The sequence below is a fragment of the Polyodon spathula genome, chromosome 12 (genome assembly GCF_017654505.1).
Source record: "Polyodon spathula isolate WHYD16114869_AA chromosome 12, ASM1765450v1, whole genome shotgun sequence".
NCBI lineage: Eukaryota > Metazoa > Chordata > Actinopteri > Acipenseriformes > Polyodontidae > Polyodon > Polyodon spathula.
The window spans coordinates 18,070,927-18,086,057 of record NC_054545.1 but is presented as its reverse complement, the minus strand read 5'-3'; the positions used below and the strand labels follow the sequence as shown (position 1 = coordinate 18,086,057).

The 15,131-nt window shown below is 41.5% G+C and overlaps 1 protein-coding gene across 2 annotated transcripts in view; it reads right to left on the bottom strand.

The window, feature by feature from the left end:
• Positions 1-2,451: 2,451 nt before the first annotated feature.
• The window catches only part of LOC121324100 (phosphofurin acidic cluster sorting protein 2-like), an 89,523-nt gene continuing 76,843 nt past the window's right edge, over positions 2,452-15,131 (bottom strand). For both annotated transcript variants that reach the window (XM_041265570.1, XM_041265571.1), the window contains exons 19-24: positions 10,861-10,903; positions 10,544-10,586; positions 9,870-10,005; positions 9,131-9,363; positions 8,924-9,037; positions 2,452-7,871 (exon numbers count right to left, since the gene is read on the bottom strand). In XM_041265570.1, coding sequence (XP_041121504.1) covers positions 7,753-7,871; positions 8,924-9,037; positions 9,131-9,363; positions 9,870-10,005; positions 10,544-10,586; positions 10,861-10,903 — 688 coding nt within the window. In that variant the 3' untranslated portion in view covers positions 2,452-7,752. The remainder of the gene's footprint in view (positions 7,872-8,923; positions 9,038-9,130; positions 9,364-9,869; positions 10,006-10,543; positions 10,587-10,860; positions 10,904-15,131) is intronic.

Below are 15,131 nucleotides of genomic sequence, written 5' to 3'. Positions count from 1 at the left end.
GAAAGGTTACTGTTTCATGACTGTCATATTGGACTGACTAATCTGGCATTAAATCAGACCATTCATTGAATTGTGTATCACTGGTCACTGCCGTATTTGTTACAGGAGCTAAAAAAATATTAAAATAAATAAATAAATAAATAAATGAAGTTTATATAACGGTAGTAGCAGCAGCGCTCCATCTAGTGGTCTAACAAAAAGTTAACCAGGCGGGCTTCCATTCTGCACTAACCAAGCCAGGCTTACCGTCACCGTCATATTTTACAGTTTTGTGTACAGCATAAAATAAATGATCAGTCCACAAGCTGTGGTAGTGATAAATGTGGGTAGCTCGATCATGTCTAATAATTTAACAGTCGAACTCCGTAACCGTACAGTAAGAAGAGAATCTCTGTTGCAGTCTGGGTTTTTTTTTTTTTTTTTTTTTTTTTTTTTTTACATATACAGATTTGACTAGAAAAACTTCACTCACTGACATTCAAACCGAGGCTTGTATCTCAAAAGCAAATTGTTCTGACAGGTGTATCGCAGTAATATTGCCCCATATAATTCTGCATCCCCGCAATTTTTCATGCCTGTGCAGATGCAGTTTTTAAAAGATCGTCCGAGCTCCGTTCTGTTTTCCATTAAGATCTGCTGCAACTTGCAAGAAATGTTGTCTACAAGACAACATAAAATAGCACATTTAACACCACTGCTTTTCTAGATATACAGTACGTTCAGCCTCCGGAGTTGCTCAATACATGAAACCCTTGCTTAAAGTAACCTTATACAACGTTTTTTTTATTTCATTTGTATGACAAAAAAGCAGGCATTTATTATACAAAAGGGTGGAGGAGGGGCGGCGGGGGAGGTTCTTTAAATGATGCTTGTAAGTGTTGCCATCTGCAAATCCTTGCTGCAAATAATCTCCAAAAAACGTTAATAATGGCATCTTTATTGAAGTATTGTATTATTTCTAAACGAACGGTGAACTCGGTGGAAGGTAATTTACGGTAATGTATTACCTTTTACATGGCAATGCCAAGAGTAAGCAGTACGGAGCTCTCTCCTTTCCACAGGTGTGCTGGGTGTGGATTAGTGCGTTCTTCGCATCTGCTGTTTTCGAAATGACTCTTAAAATGTCTTCCTGCATCTTAAAAGATTTCGTATTGCGTGAATAACGTCGTTCTGTAAACAGGGTTGTGTTTTAATACACAAGTTCGCTTAGCAATAGAATGTTAAAAACAGAGCACTAACGTTTCATGACTTTATATGACATCCTGTGATGATGAGCGCCAGGAATATTGCAAGACTGTCCATGGCAACAGCTTAGTATGTGTATTGTCCAAATAGTTCTGTTTATCGATCCAAACAGAACCGCTTCTTCATAGAAACAGAACCTTTACCAAACGCTAAAAACATTTCATACGTTGCCCTGTTAGGCAAGTCGGGTGTATCAGTTTAAACTCCAACTGGAAAAGTAAAAAGGGATTTTTGTTTTCCAATATATTTTCTCAGGGATCAGCCTCCGACATTTTTTGGGAGCCCTAAGGTTCCTGCCTACCGACCACGACCTTCAAAAGAGCTTCTGTACAGAGCAGGTGAGAGTTCATTTATTAAAACAGTTAATACTTTGGTTTGTGTAAACTATGTTTGAAGAACAAACATAACACAGGACTCTCAAAAACTCTCCCATTGAGGGTCCAGGACTCTAAAACTGAAGAAAATGACAGAACCAGAGTAAATTTGGGGGGTCCCAATAAAGTAGGGTTACCAGATTTCCAAATACAAAAACTGGGGCTTTTTTTTTTCCAATATATTGATGCTGTAGCAACATTTGGGTCTGCTCTGCTCATCAGTCCGTTTCGCTTCAGTTGTGTGGTTGTTCATTCTTTGGCACAGTCTTGGGGTTATGGAATGCCCTTCCCGTTTCCATTGTGTCATTGTCAAGCCTTTAAAACTGCTGCTCAGTGTATTCTGTGTTTCAGGTGAACTTGTTTTAGCTGGAATGTAATTTAAATATCTGTACTTAATATATTTGGGTATTGAATGTATACGTGTGTTTTTGTGCGATAGCTTGGGTGTATAATTGTTGTGTTTATGATTGAGTTTGGTCTACTTGGGTCTCTGTTTGTATCTGCACTATTGAGATGTACCTGTGTTGGCCCTGTGGGCACAAAGTGAAACAAACAAATAAATAAATAAATAAACTGCTGCCGCCTATGCCGTAGGTCACTTGGCCTGATTTGTAGATAAAGCACTGATGTGATTAGGATAGGATTAAACCTAGGTAAAATCTCCATCAATGGTAACTGACTGATTAGCACTTGGATTGCACTACCTAACGTTACACTACCTTAGGTAAGGTAGTCAGCAATCCATGCTAATCGGGCTCTGTGAAAACAGGCGTACATCATTAAGAGAGACAGAAGGGTCTTTGAAGCATGAACTGGGGACACGAGGCTGCAGAGTATTGATTTGTACATTTTTTTTTTTTTTTATTAGTGTTTTTTTATTACCAGAAAACGGTGGTCATGGCCACAGGTTACATACAGAGAGACGCATGGTTCCAAATCGTCTGTTTACAGATCAGTTTGTCAACCTTCACATTAAGACATAAAGAATGGAAAAAGCAGAGGAACACAGTCAGAATGAAATGACACACGCTCTCACACACACAGAGGCAAAGTCCCTTCATGCATGCCTAGATGATTCAGTGCACTGATAGCTGGCTTAGGGAGTGCTAACCAAGTCAAAGTAAAAATAAAAAAAACACGACCACCATAGATTAAAAGTTGCTGCTGCTTCCTGTTAACCAATCACGTCCTGTGCTGTCAGTCTCACTCCCAAAGCTCTAGCAGCAATCTGACCATGTGGCCTACAGCACAGGAAGTGATTAGGTTCCAGGTTTCAAGTTAATTTTAAATCCACTAGTGCTGTCTTGAAAAAAAATGTGCAGATCCCAAATTGAAGTTAACCCTGCCATCTTCATCACAACGGCAAGAGTACCAGTGATAATGTCTTGCTGATCAGAAGTAAGGGAATGGTTTTTAAGCCCTTGGTTATCACTCTCCTTTCAAGGCCAACCTTGGAGCCTTGCAAAGAGGACCATTGTGTTATTAGAGTGAGGGTTGCCCTTTGCACTCCACTTTACATGGCTATTCCACCTTCAAGACTGAAGGGGTCAGACTAGAATCTGCCTGGATACAATACTGCTGGGTGTTACTGGAGCAGGGAATTACCTTGGATTGTATCAGCCACAGATTCTAGGGGGGATCCAAGGATAACCATGGATCCAACAAAATTCAGAGGTGGCTTATCCCGGCTGGCTATGGGCTGATCCAATCTTAGATGTTTTGTGCTACTGTAGGTCAGTGCTGACTATATGAATAAGCTGTGCCTCAATGCTTTTCTATAAGCCACAGGGTTCAAAGACAGTCTCTTATTATCGTTCTTTTCCTAGTTAAGCTGTACTTAAAGACGCTGTACATGTTTAGTTCTCTTGATGTCAACTTTTCAAAGTAAATTGCATTGCACAGTACCAATTGCTTCCAGCTTTAATTGGGGAGCAGAATAACGCAAGTAAAAAAAAAAAAAAAAAAAAAAAAAAAAAACAGAGTCGTATGAACTTTGTGTAACCTCAGAGAATTCGGCAAAACCAGACAAATTCAAGTTCCGTTGGACAGACTTGCTACTGTGAACACATTTAATTCACCCAATAGAGAAACAAAACTGGTTCTGTGTATTCTGTTACCATGTACTTTAGCAAAGACACTCAAACTGTACACACACTGACTGGGGTTTCGCTCTCGTGGTTTATCATTACACTGAACCCCCTTGATGGAATTACAACCCTATTATGTACCAAGTGATGTACATTATGTCTTGTATCAATTTTAGTATTAACAATAATTATTAATAATAATGCTAGATACCAATGTGGCTGAATGTTAGCAATTTTTTTTTGTTAGGATTTAGAAACAATTTATAACATCAACAGCTACTGGATATGAAAGCGGTTTTTCACTTCTGAAAGAAAAAAATGTTACATAAATGATGATAGCACTGCCATAATCTATATGAACTACAGGTATGGTGGCTCTATAAACTTGATTTGTAACTGGCACTTTAACAGAAGTGGGGTGAAAGTGTGCTCTTTGTATACTGACCAGGCCTTTTAAAATGATACAAATCATGGTGAACCACCACAAAGCTTTCCCAGGCTTCCTTACTGAAAGTGCAGTAGACAAGTTAATGCTAATTTAAAAAAAAAAAGCACAGCTTGTAACAAAAACAGTAACTATACAATAAATACAGTATTTACAGAGCTAAAGGAGCTCTACACTTAGACAAAGCAGGACACTGCAGCTCCATCAGGGGCTAGCGCAGTCACACTGCAGCTCCATCAGGTTGCAGCGCAGTCACACTGCAGCTCCATCAGGGGCTAGCGCAGTCACGCTGCACAAGGGAACACAGTTTCAGGTTTTTTATTAGTAACTTTGGTTCCTGAGTAGGAATAAGGAATCTGCAGGATTAAAGGGCACTGCATCAAACACTGAAAGGTTTGGGCACTTATAGAGCAACTGTTGTTTTTATATGGCCAGAAAATGGCACCGTTTAGTTCAAAACAGGATTTTTCAGAAACCTGGTTTATATCCCTTCCTTTTTATTTTTGCCTAGATTCCTTCTGTAAGGCCAGAATTCTTAAATCGGCATTATATTTAAACTGAACAGTGCAACTACTGGACACAAAACAACGATATATAAGTATATATAACTGTTTATATATAAGTATATAACTGTTCTCCAGAAGCAGGAAGCTTCAAATGACACTGAGCTGTTTTGAAAAGCCCAGCTCCTCTTCCAGACTTATTTCTCTCACCCCTCCTTATTCCAGTCATGCTTTCTGCATGTGTACCAGTGCCAGTTTGATTGTGATCTCCTACAACACAGATTGGACAGTCAATCAGATAGGATAACCACAGTGCTATGAAAACACTAATTCAATTGACATGTGTCTCTAGTAAGAACTGCACAGGCTCCATCTGCGAAAACCAGCGAGGGGTGGAAATAAAGAGACGCTACTGATAACCATGGAGATAGAATTAAGAGAAATTAGAAGTTCCAGCAACTTTGATAAGGAGCTGGGCTTTTAAAAACAGATTGAAGCACATTCCCAGGTCATACAAAAAAAACCCAAAACACCCACAACCTCTCAGAGAAGACAAAACAAAGATACAAACATCAACACATTTAAAACAAGATCAACTCAATATTACAAGGATTTCCCTCCCAAGTGTCCCTTTCACCCCAAAGCTGGACAACTATGGTACAGTACATTTGGCAAAAGAAAACTTAACACTATAAAAGCTATAAATCACAATTCATATAAAAGGTTTAGAGTTTAATTTTTTTTTCTTGTCCCTTTTTAATTGAAGATGCCCTGTGCGGTTCTGAAGACTTTTAGACATCTTTTGCCATAGAATGACTTATGTTAAATTGTAAATTCTAATATAATTGTTTTATTAAAACTGTGCTACAGCTCCTTCAAGTAAACATTTTAGACTTCTTGTATACAAAGTTATTCACTTTTAAAACATTATTATTATTCATTTCCCATTATATCCAAGCTTCTGAGGTTGAAATTACTTCAACATGTTTAGTAAATGTAAGCTTGGAATGCAGACTATTAGCAGGGAAACTTGGATTTGCGAGGCTATTCCACTTTATTTGTATTGTCATTTTATTGGAGATGGATGAAAGTTCTGTTTTTATCAATCACAGCAACACACAGCTATTTTAAAAGAACAAGCAAGGGAAATGCACGCTCAACTACTAAACAGTAATGAAAACTGGGACAGGGCACGTCAACTGTGTATTCACAGCTAACTTGTTATGTTTAGTTTTTCCTGTTTGAACAAAATGCTTTGTTGGCAGAATTCAGAAGCTGATCAATGACGTTTTATATTGACTGCGCTTCATAGATTAGCTGCACAGGACGCACACGTTTGCGATCTCGTTCCGAATCACTGCTTGTGTGTCAAACTAACTTCTAGCAAATGGTTGCATTGAGTGTGGCTGTCATTTAATTCCAGCACCTGAGCTCACAGACTAAGATTGAGTCGGTTGCTTGCAAGTACGGATGTGCCTGTCTCCATGCAGTCTGTGCTACTCCAGATTCCAGTTCATTTTAACATGGGTGTGAACTGAGACGAAGAAGGGGAGCGCAGTGGTTTGTACAGGAACCCGAAACCTGTAGTAAAAGTACTAGGAGTTTCTCAGCTTTTATCTGCTTACAGGCAACTGCCATCGTTATGCCTTCGAATCTCTTTCTGCAGTGCTGGGTCCAAAAGACCTAGTTTATGTGAACAATGTGACACAAACTGTGATTCTCGGTTACCTTTTTGTTGTAGTTTTTATGCTTGTTTTCATGCAACAGAAACAGGAGATTAGATATTGCAGAAACAAATTCTAGATAAATGTGCAGGCCTGATAAGGCAAGTTTTATTTTATAGTCTAGTGCCATTGTACCAGGTACTGAAGCCCTAGATACCATGTATATGGCACCTTTTTTACATATCTTAAATAGGAATTCCGCAAGTGCAGGCTTTTAAGAGTTAAACTGTTCAAGCTGGTAAGGCGTTTAAAAAGCAACAAGCCCATCCTGCCCACCTCTATTTCAAATCAAAATCAAGGCACATTGCTGCCACTGTGTTTGACAACTGAACATTTTCCCAATCTGCTCGTTGTCACTGAAGTAAAGTATGTGTGGTATCATCTGTAACTGTCAACCACTCAAATGGTGCTGCATTTAGCAATACTAAAAGAATAAATTCACTTTCCACCAGAGGTCTTTCTGTGTGTCTTCAATGCTCAATTTATTTAGTCCCTTTAAGTATTTCTGAAGTGATCATGTGGCTGGTAAACTGCTCATCTCCGTTCCTCGCTAGGCAACTGTGTGGTGAACCACTAAACTGAACCAATTGTTACTCCACCTATAAAGTGGCAGGGGGGAAGCCCCTGCAGGACCACAGGGCTCGACCGGCTGCTGTTCACTGTGATTCTCATTGCAAGATGAGAAAAGGGAGCACTTTAGGCAAATAACAAACAAAAAGGACAGACCTGGCATAATAAATGAATGGAAAATTAATATAAAATAAATATCCTTTTTCCCCCTCTAGAGTTAAATAACCCTGTTTATCTTAATGCATCCCTTTTTATGCATTGTCATCTTATCCATTTTCATGCAGTAAAAGGTCTTCCAAACTAAGGGATCAGCTGCTCCTACTGAGCAGGTGATAACTGACAGAGTGGTACATGGAATAAGCACAGATGCCCCTTGGCGACCAGCGGTTAGTTCAGGTTTCGCTGTATTTACAAGTTATTGCACTCTTCAGATGAAACAGTGAGTTTGCGTGTGTCCTACTTTTGTTACTGTTAGGGAGTTGTTTTTTTTTTTTTTTAGTCAATGATTTAAAATTATTTATTTTATTAGGTTTTCAAATGTATGTAAAAAGTCAATTTGAGATTTTGTCAACCCCATTTCCTTAAAATCTTCAAAAAGTAAATCGGAAAAGCAGCCAGGTAGGCTGTGAGTAAGACGGGCTGTCGGTCAGGAGGGAGGGAGGTATGCCGTTGGTCAGGAGAGAGGACGGGAGGGAGGCCGTCGGACAGGAGAGAGGGTGGGAGGGAGGTGGGCCATCAGTCAACCGGTTGAATCTTGGCACACAGCTGAAAGTGGCTACAGGAGTTCTGTGGGTTCCCCCTCAGTTAGTAGGAGGCTTTGGAGTGTCCGAAGATGCCGATGGGGAAGTGCTTGACATGGGACGACCACTGAGCTGCCAGCTGGAAAAACTTGACGTCATTCCACTCGACTCCATCTATCAGCACTGCGGGGAGACGGGAGACAATGTGAGCCTGCGGGGCTTCTGAGAACCAGGGCTTTGGCACAACGCTGCTCAAAACCTGTTCTAACTGGCTTAACAAACCATAGATCTACAAGCTCCAGGTTGCAACTGTTATCTATATACACACACATTTATTTTTTTAAAGGGTAAAATCATTTTCTACAGCAATGGTGAGAGTGCCCTCTTGGTGAAGGCGTACTGTCTGGTAGCTGACCCACTGTGGACATCTACAGACCACAGAGCCTTCATCAACAGGCACTACGGCTTAATAGAAGTGAATACGTTGTGTTGAGGCTGCAGTGCTGCATGAAGTGATTACTCGGTTATTTGGATCAAGCCCTCTAGTGGGCTGACTTATCATTCCAAGTGAAACAGCCGCCTGGGTTTGTGTGGACCCCTGCTCTCCAGCCTAGGAAAAGCAGCGATCACAAATCCAAGCAGCGGTTTCTTCACTTTGAATGGTAAATCAGCCTGATTGACACCAGTGACCTTCTCCTGATTGCCAGCACCTGATTTCTGTGGAGTGCTCCATCTGAGTCATCATTTTGTGCAGCGCTATTAGGGCGTCTCATATTGTATAACAGATCTTGTGCAGTCTGGGTGCAAGAGGTCCGCAAAGTAAAACTTACAATGAGACACCCGACAGAAGCATTAATGTATTAACCCATTTAACATAAAGTACTGCTATCCTAATCTCATTGAATAGATTGCGTGTATTAGCTATGTCACCTCCTGCATTGTGGGCTCCGGCTGCTCAAACTGTGCACAGTGGTATCTGTTGTAAGGAAGTCCCTGCACGTGACCCATTAACTTCTTACAAATCACAAAATGAAGTCCGTACCCATGAACTACTAAAGCAGAAAATTCTGTTTAACTTTAGAACCTTGCCATGTCTTCTATGCACAGGATGACAGTCAAGGATGTGCATATAGCTAGTATGTGTGTGTGTCTGTGTAAGTGTCTGTGTTGGGGGAGGTGTGTGTCAGGGTGTGTTGTGTGTGTCTGTGCGAGTGTGTGTACTGCAGTGCGCTCACCCCGCAGCATGGTCTGTTGGTGCTTCGCAGTGCAGATCAGTCTGCTGATGCCCTCAATGACCTGGCTCTTGGACTCTACTTCTTTGTCCTTTGTTTTCTTTGGCAGAAACATCACTAGAAGACAAAGACAAGGACAACAGCCGTTTAAAAACCTGTTTAAGAAGGTGGGTACTTTATGAGTGTCTGTGGGGCAGGAGGAGAGCTCACCCTTCTTGTTCTTCTCCTTGGTGACGACAGTCATATTCATGGTGGGCTGGGGGGAGGCATCGCTCCCCGAGAGGGGCAGGCGGCTGACCTGCAGCGACAGGAAGGTGCACTTCAGCGAGTTCTTGGAGGAGGAGTCCTTCTTCTCCACGTCCCTCTTCTTCTCACCTCCCTGCACCGACACCCAGTAATCCACCTGCAGCCCCATGAGCTCCCCCTGGCCACCGCCTGGGGTACTGCAGGGAAAGCACACAGACACAGGGATTGAGGGTGGTACAGGCACAATGTCACAGGATTACTCAAGGTCAGGAAGCAAAATATACAGAAAAACAAAAAAGAACAAAAGTCTGTGTAAGATGGCAGCCAGTTATATAAAAAAAAACTCAATATTGGAGCCTCTCAATGATTGTAAGTGTAATAAAGATGTAAGAAAGAGACCTGTGATAATCCTTCAGTACAGCAGAGCTAATAATCTGCTTCAAAACGATACCTCATTTATAAAGGCTGGAGATTAGAACTCAAACAAAGGGTGTGATTCAAGTAACAGCATACAGCACTGCACTACACTTCCTTCCTTTCTATGGTCAAACATCTCTGCAGAAAATAACACTTTTGGTGCATGATCAATTTTTCCAGTTGTTTCCAAGACCAGCATTTTCATCTGGACTGGACAAGAAAGCTATTTGGAACTATAAAGACCTCCCCCGTTCCACCCCCAGCCTCCTCATCCCCTTGTCAGTACCTGTAGGAGTAGAAGCCAGTGGTGACGGATGGAGAGGAAGGTGGTGTGGGCAAGGCTTCCTTCAGCACAGGAGACACCTGAGGGGGGGTGGAGGAGAGCAGCATAGACCCCACTGGGGCTGCATCGTCAGAGTCACCTGGAGGGAGGGAGGGAGGGAGGGAGGGGAGGGGAGGGAGCGGTATTAGCATGGAGCTCTTGAATGACTCCTGAGCTCCAATAAGCAACTTGTTTAGTCTCTGCACTGGTATTGCTGATGGATCCCTGGTTTAGACTGTGCTGTTACACGTGTTTCAGGGCTGTCTCCTATCGAGGGGCTGTCTCTTTCCAGCTGAAGGTCTTGTATAAAGGATGATAGAGACAGCACTTTCTAAAGAGACCTAGAAACATGTTGTACAAAAGAATGCAGGTGTTTAAAGAAAACATTTACAAGTTAATAATACCAACAGAACTTGTATGCTGAGAATCTGAATTACATGGAAGCCTGGTCCAATATCAAGAACAGCCTATATGTTTTTTTTTGTTTTTGTTTTTTTAATGTATTTAATTAAAGACTCAGTTCCAGGGAGCATCCTGTTCACTCAGTCTAGGAGTTTTCAAGTAAGTAAAGGACACGTTCAGAGCCACTGTTGATGCAGCCCTCGTGAATCAGAGGGTTTGAGAAAGGAAGTTCTGACCTGACGTTGCAGATGACTGCTCCACAATCCTCACGTTCACCACCTGCAGAGTACAGAGAATCATGAGCAGGACAGGACAGGGAGGATATCAAACACAAAGCCATCCTCTGAGCACTGCAGAGTACAGAGAATCATGAGCTGGATAGGACAGGGAGGATATTAAATACAGAATCATCCTCCCAGCACTGCAAAGTACAGAGAATCATGAGCAGGACAGGAGGATATCAAACACAGAACCATCCTCCCAGCACTGCAGAGTACAGAGAATCATGAGTTGGATAGGACAGGCAGGATATCAAACACAGAGCGATACTTACACCAATGAATGGGATAAACTTCTGACAGGAGTCTTCATCAAGGCTGAGAAAAACAAAATAACAATCAGCCCTCAGATTCTTAAAAAAACAAACCAAAAAAAACCTGCAAACCCCTCCCCCATTGGGGCGCCCAAAGTGCCAGGATGTGCAGTGGGTACCCGGGTTTCTAGCAGATGACCATTCACTGGGTTATGGTGATTACATTCATTCTGAACAGATTCTGAGTTCTGTTGCTCCAAACCCACCAACAGTTCATATTTCTCTCCCTGGCTCTTGCTTCCTGATCCCTGAGAAATCATGTGAGACTACAACCCTTGGACTCCATTAGCCTTCTTAGAGCAGGCAGAACCCACATGGTTAAACAATCCCAATCTCTGGAAACAGGAAACAAAGACACATGGTCAACCCACACCAAGCTGGACAGCCAGCTAGAAACAAGTATGCCTTTAGTTTAGAGCAGCTTCATTAAGAAGTTCCCAATGAGCAATACCAACAGTACATGTGGACAGAAATCTGCCCTCTCAAGAGACACCAGGAGGGACAGGAAGGAACAACATGGGTTACTACAGCAGCAGCAGAACTCAGAACTGATCTGAATGATTGCAACCTTACAAAAAAGCGAAGGAAAGGGTCCCTATTAAAATGTGTTTATAGGTATCCTACTACTAATTGTTTGGCTCTCCCCCCAACAAATATTGGGATAGATGAATAGACGATGCACAGTGAACATTCAACAGTTCTGGAGACACCAGGAGGGACAGGAAGGAACAACATGGGTTACTACAGCAGCAGCAGAACTCAGAACTGATCTGAATGATTGCAACCTTACAAAAAAGCGAAGGAAAGGGTCCCTATTAAAATGTGTTTATAGGTATCCTACTACTAATTGTTTGGCTCTCCCCCCAACAAATATTGGGATAGATGAATAGACGATGCACAGTGAACATTCAACAGTTCTGGAGTTACTCCCTGAATGAGGGGCGCCCAATAACCAGGACGGGGGGAGCAGTTTACAGCGATGACCATCCTTAATGAAATAAACAGCACACGACTATTCATGGAGTATTTTGTTTATATCACAAGTACAATGTTTGTAAGGATTTAAACCTGCGTTTAGCAGAATTGCTTTCTTTGGATCAAGCTCTGCATCTGCTTAGCAACACAGCGGAACTTTGGAATAGTCGATTCCTCCGAGTATTAAAGTTATGTGATAATAAATCTCTCAACACTTGTTATATAAATACAGAATATGCATTTACATAACAAGCCAACATCGGCAAATCACTAGGATTGGAACCAGCAAACCCCCGATTGCATGACTCACCCTGCATTCACGTGATGGTGCCTTTACTGGGTGAGCCCCCTGTACTTGTATGCATCTGTCCCAATACTATCGCTGGACAGGAGCCCGAATGCAAATGACAATGAAGATTATTTTGTTGCAGTTTGGAGGAAGAAGGGTTCACAGGTAAAAGGACAGAATTCGACTGGAGCCTCAGCATCACACAGCTCAACATGCATGCACAGACATAACCTGCAGAGCACCTGATCTACTTCCTCAACAACCAAGCAGCAAGACGCAGAGACTGGAACCAATAGCAACAAGGCAGGTAGGAGGAGGAGCTCAGGAGCAGCAGCATTCCAGGTTCTGACAATCTTACCCAACATAACCCCTGAAACCAAACAGTAAACTAGACCCTGAAACCAAGCAGTAAACTAGATCCAATAACAGTAAACTAGATCCTAATCCCATTCAATAACTTCAGCTAAAGAATATCCACTCCAATGTTAATTTTTATTTCTCAGGATACAACCACAAATGTAGTCTTCCTTGCCATTTGACTTAGCATTCCATTTTTATTAGAAAATTAATATAAAAAACAATTAAATAAAACGAATTCCACCACCACCACCATTTCTGAAGTTTTGAGATTTGAGATATATATATATATATATATATATATATATATATATATATATATATATATATATATATATAGACACACACACACAAAGTGTACAAAACATTAGGAACACCTTCCTAATATTGAGTTGCACCCCCTTTTGCCCTCAGAACAGCCTCAATTCATCAGGGCATGGACTCTACAAGGTGTTGAAAGCATTCCATAGGGATGCTGGCCCATTTGTCAAGTTGGCTGGTAGTGGATCTCTAGTCCAAAAAGCTTGTTCTCAATTGGATTGAGATCTGGTGACTGGGCAGGCCACTGCAGTATGCTGAATTCACGGTCATGTTCGTGGAACCATTCCTGGACAATCCTAGCCTTGTGGCACGGGGCATTACCCTGCTGAAAAAATCCATTAGCAGATGGATACACTGCTGCCATGAAGGGATGCACCTGATTGGCAGTGATGTTCAGATATCCTGTGGCATTCAAACGTTGCTCCACTTTTATCAAGGGGCCCAATGTGTGCCATGAAAACACACCTCACACCAACACACCACCACCACCAGCCTGCAATGCTGACACGCGGCATGATGGATGCATGTACTCATGTGGTTTTCTCCATACCCTAGTCCTCCCATCAGCGTGAAACAACAGGAACTGGGATACACCAGACCAGGCAATGTTTTTCCAATCCTCCAGTGTCCGGTGTTTTCATTTCTTAGCCCACTGCAACTGCAGTTTCTTGTGTTTTGCTGAAAGAAGTGGAACTCTGTTAGGTCGTTGGCTGCCATACCCCATTCATGTCAAGGTACGACGAGTTGTGCATTCTTTTATGGGTCTTTTTGCACCAATGTTGTACTGGACTGTCAGTTGACTAACTGTAGCCCGTCTGTTGCTCTGCACAATTCGTGTCATCGTCCTTTGGCCTCGTTCATTAATGAGCCGTTTTCGACCACTGGCATTGCAGTTCTTGACACACTCAAACTGGTGCGTCTGGCACCTACTACCATACCCCGTTCAAAGGCACTTAAATCTTTTGTCTTGCCCATTTACCCTCTGAATGGTAAACATACACAATCCATGTCTCAATTGTGTCAAGGCTTAAAAATCCTTCTTTAACCTGTCTCCCCTTCATCTACACTGATTGAAGTGGATTTGACAGGTTACATCAATAAGGGATCATAGCTTTCACCAGGATTCACCTTGTCAGTCTATTTCATGGAAAGAGCAGGTGTTCTTAATGTTTTGTACACTCAGTGTATGTGTGTGTATATATATATATATATATATATATATATATATATATATATATATATATATATATATATATATATATATATATATATATATATATAAAAAAATGTGTGTGTTACAACATGGAATCAAAATGGATTTAATTAGGAGTTTTTGCCACTGATCAACACACAAAAAAGTCCATAATGTCAAAGTGAAAAATAAAATCTACAAATTATTCTAAATTAATTACAAATATAAAACAGAAAATAATTGATTGCATAAGTATTCACCCCCTTTGCTATGACACACCTAAATAAGCTCTGGTGCAACCAGTTGTCTTTAGAAGTCACATAATTAGTTGAATGGATTCCACCTGTGTGCAATTAAGGTGTTTCACATGATTTCAGGTTAAATACATTTCCTAACAAAAACTACATCATGAAGACGAAGGAACATTAAAAGCAAATCCGGAATAAGGTTCTTCAAAAGCACCAATCAGGGGTAGGATATAAGAACATTTCTAAGGCATTGAATATACCCCAGAGCACAGTAAAGTCCATTATTAAGAAATGAAGAGAATATGGCACAACTGTGAATATGTCTAGAACAGGCCGTCCTCAAAAACTGAGTATCTGGGCGAGAAGGGCACTAGTCAGGCAGGCCACCAAGAGGCCTATGGCAACTCTAAAGGAGTTACAGTTTTCCACGGCTGAGCTGGGAGACGCTGCATACGGCAACAATAGCCCAGGTTCTTCACAAAACTGGCCTTTATGGGAGAATGGCAAAAAGAAAGCCATTGTTGAAAAAAAAAACTCACATCAAATCTTGGCTAGAGTTTGCCAGAAGGCATGTGGGAGAATCTGAGACCAAATGGAAGAAGATTATATGGTCTGATGAGACCAGAATAGAGCTTTTTAGCCTCAACGCTAAGCGCTATGTTTGGCGCAAGCCTAACACCGCATATCATCCTGAGAACACCTCATCCCTACCATAAAGCAGCATCATGCTATGGGGATGCTTCTCTACATCAGGGCCTGGAAAGCTTGTGAAGAGAGGGCAAAATGGATGCAGCAAAGTACAAAGAAATCCTGGAGGAAAACCTGCTGAAGTCTGCAAAAGACCTGGGAC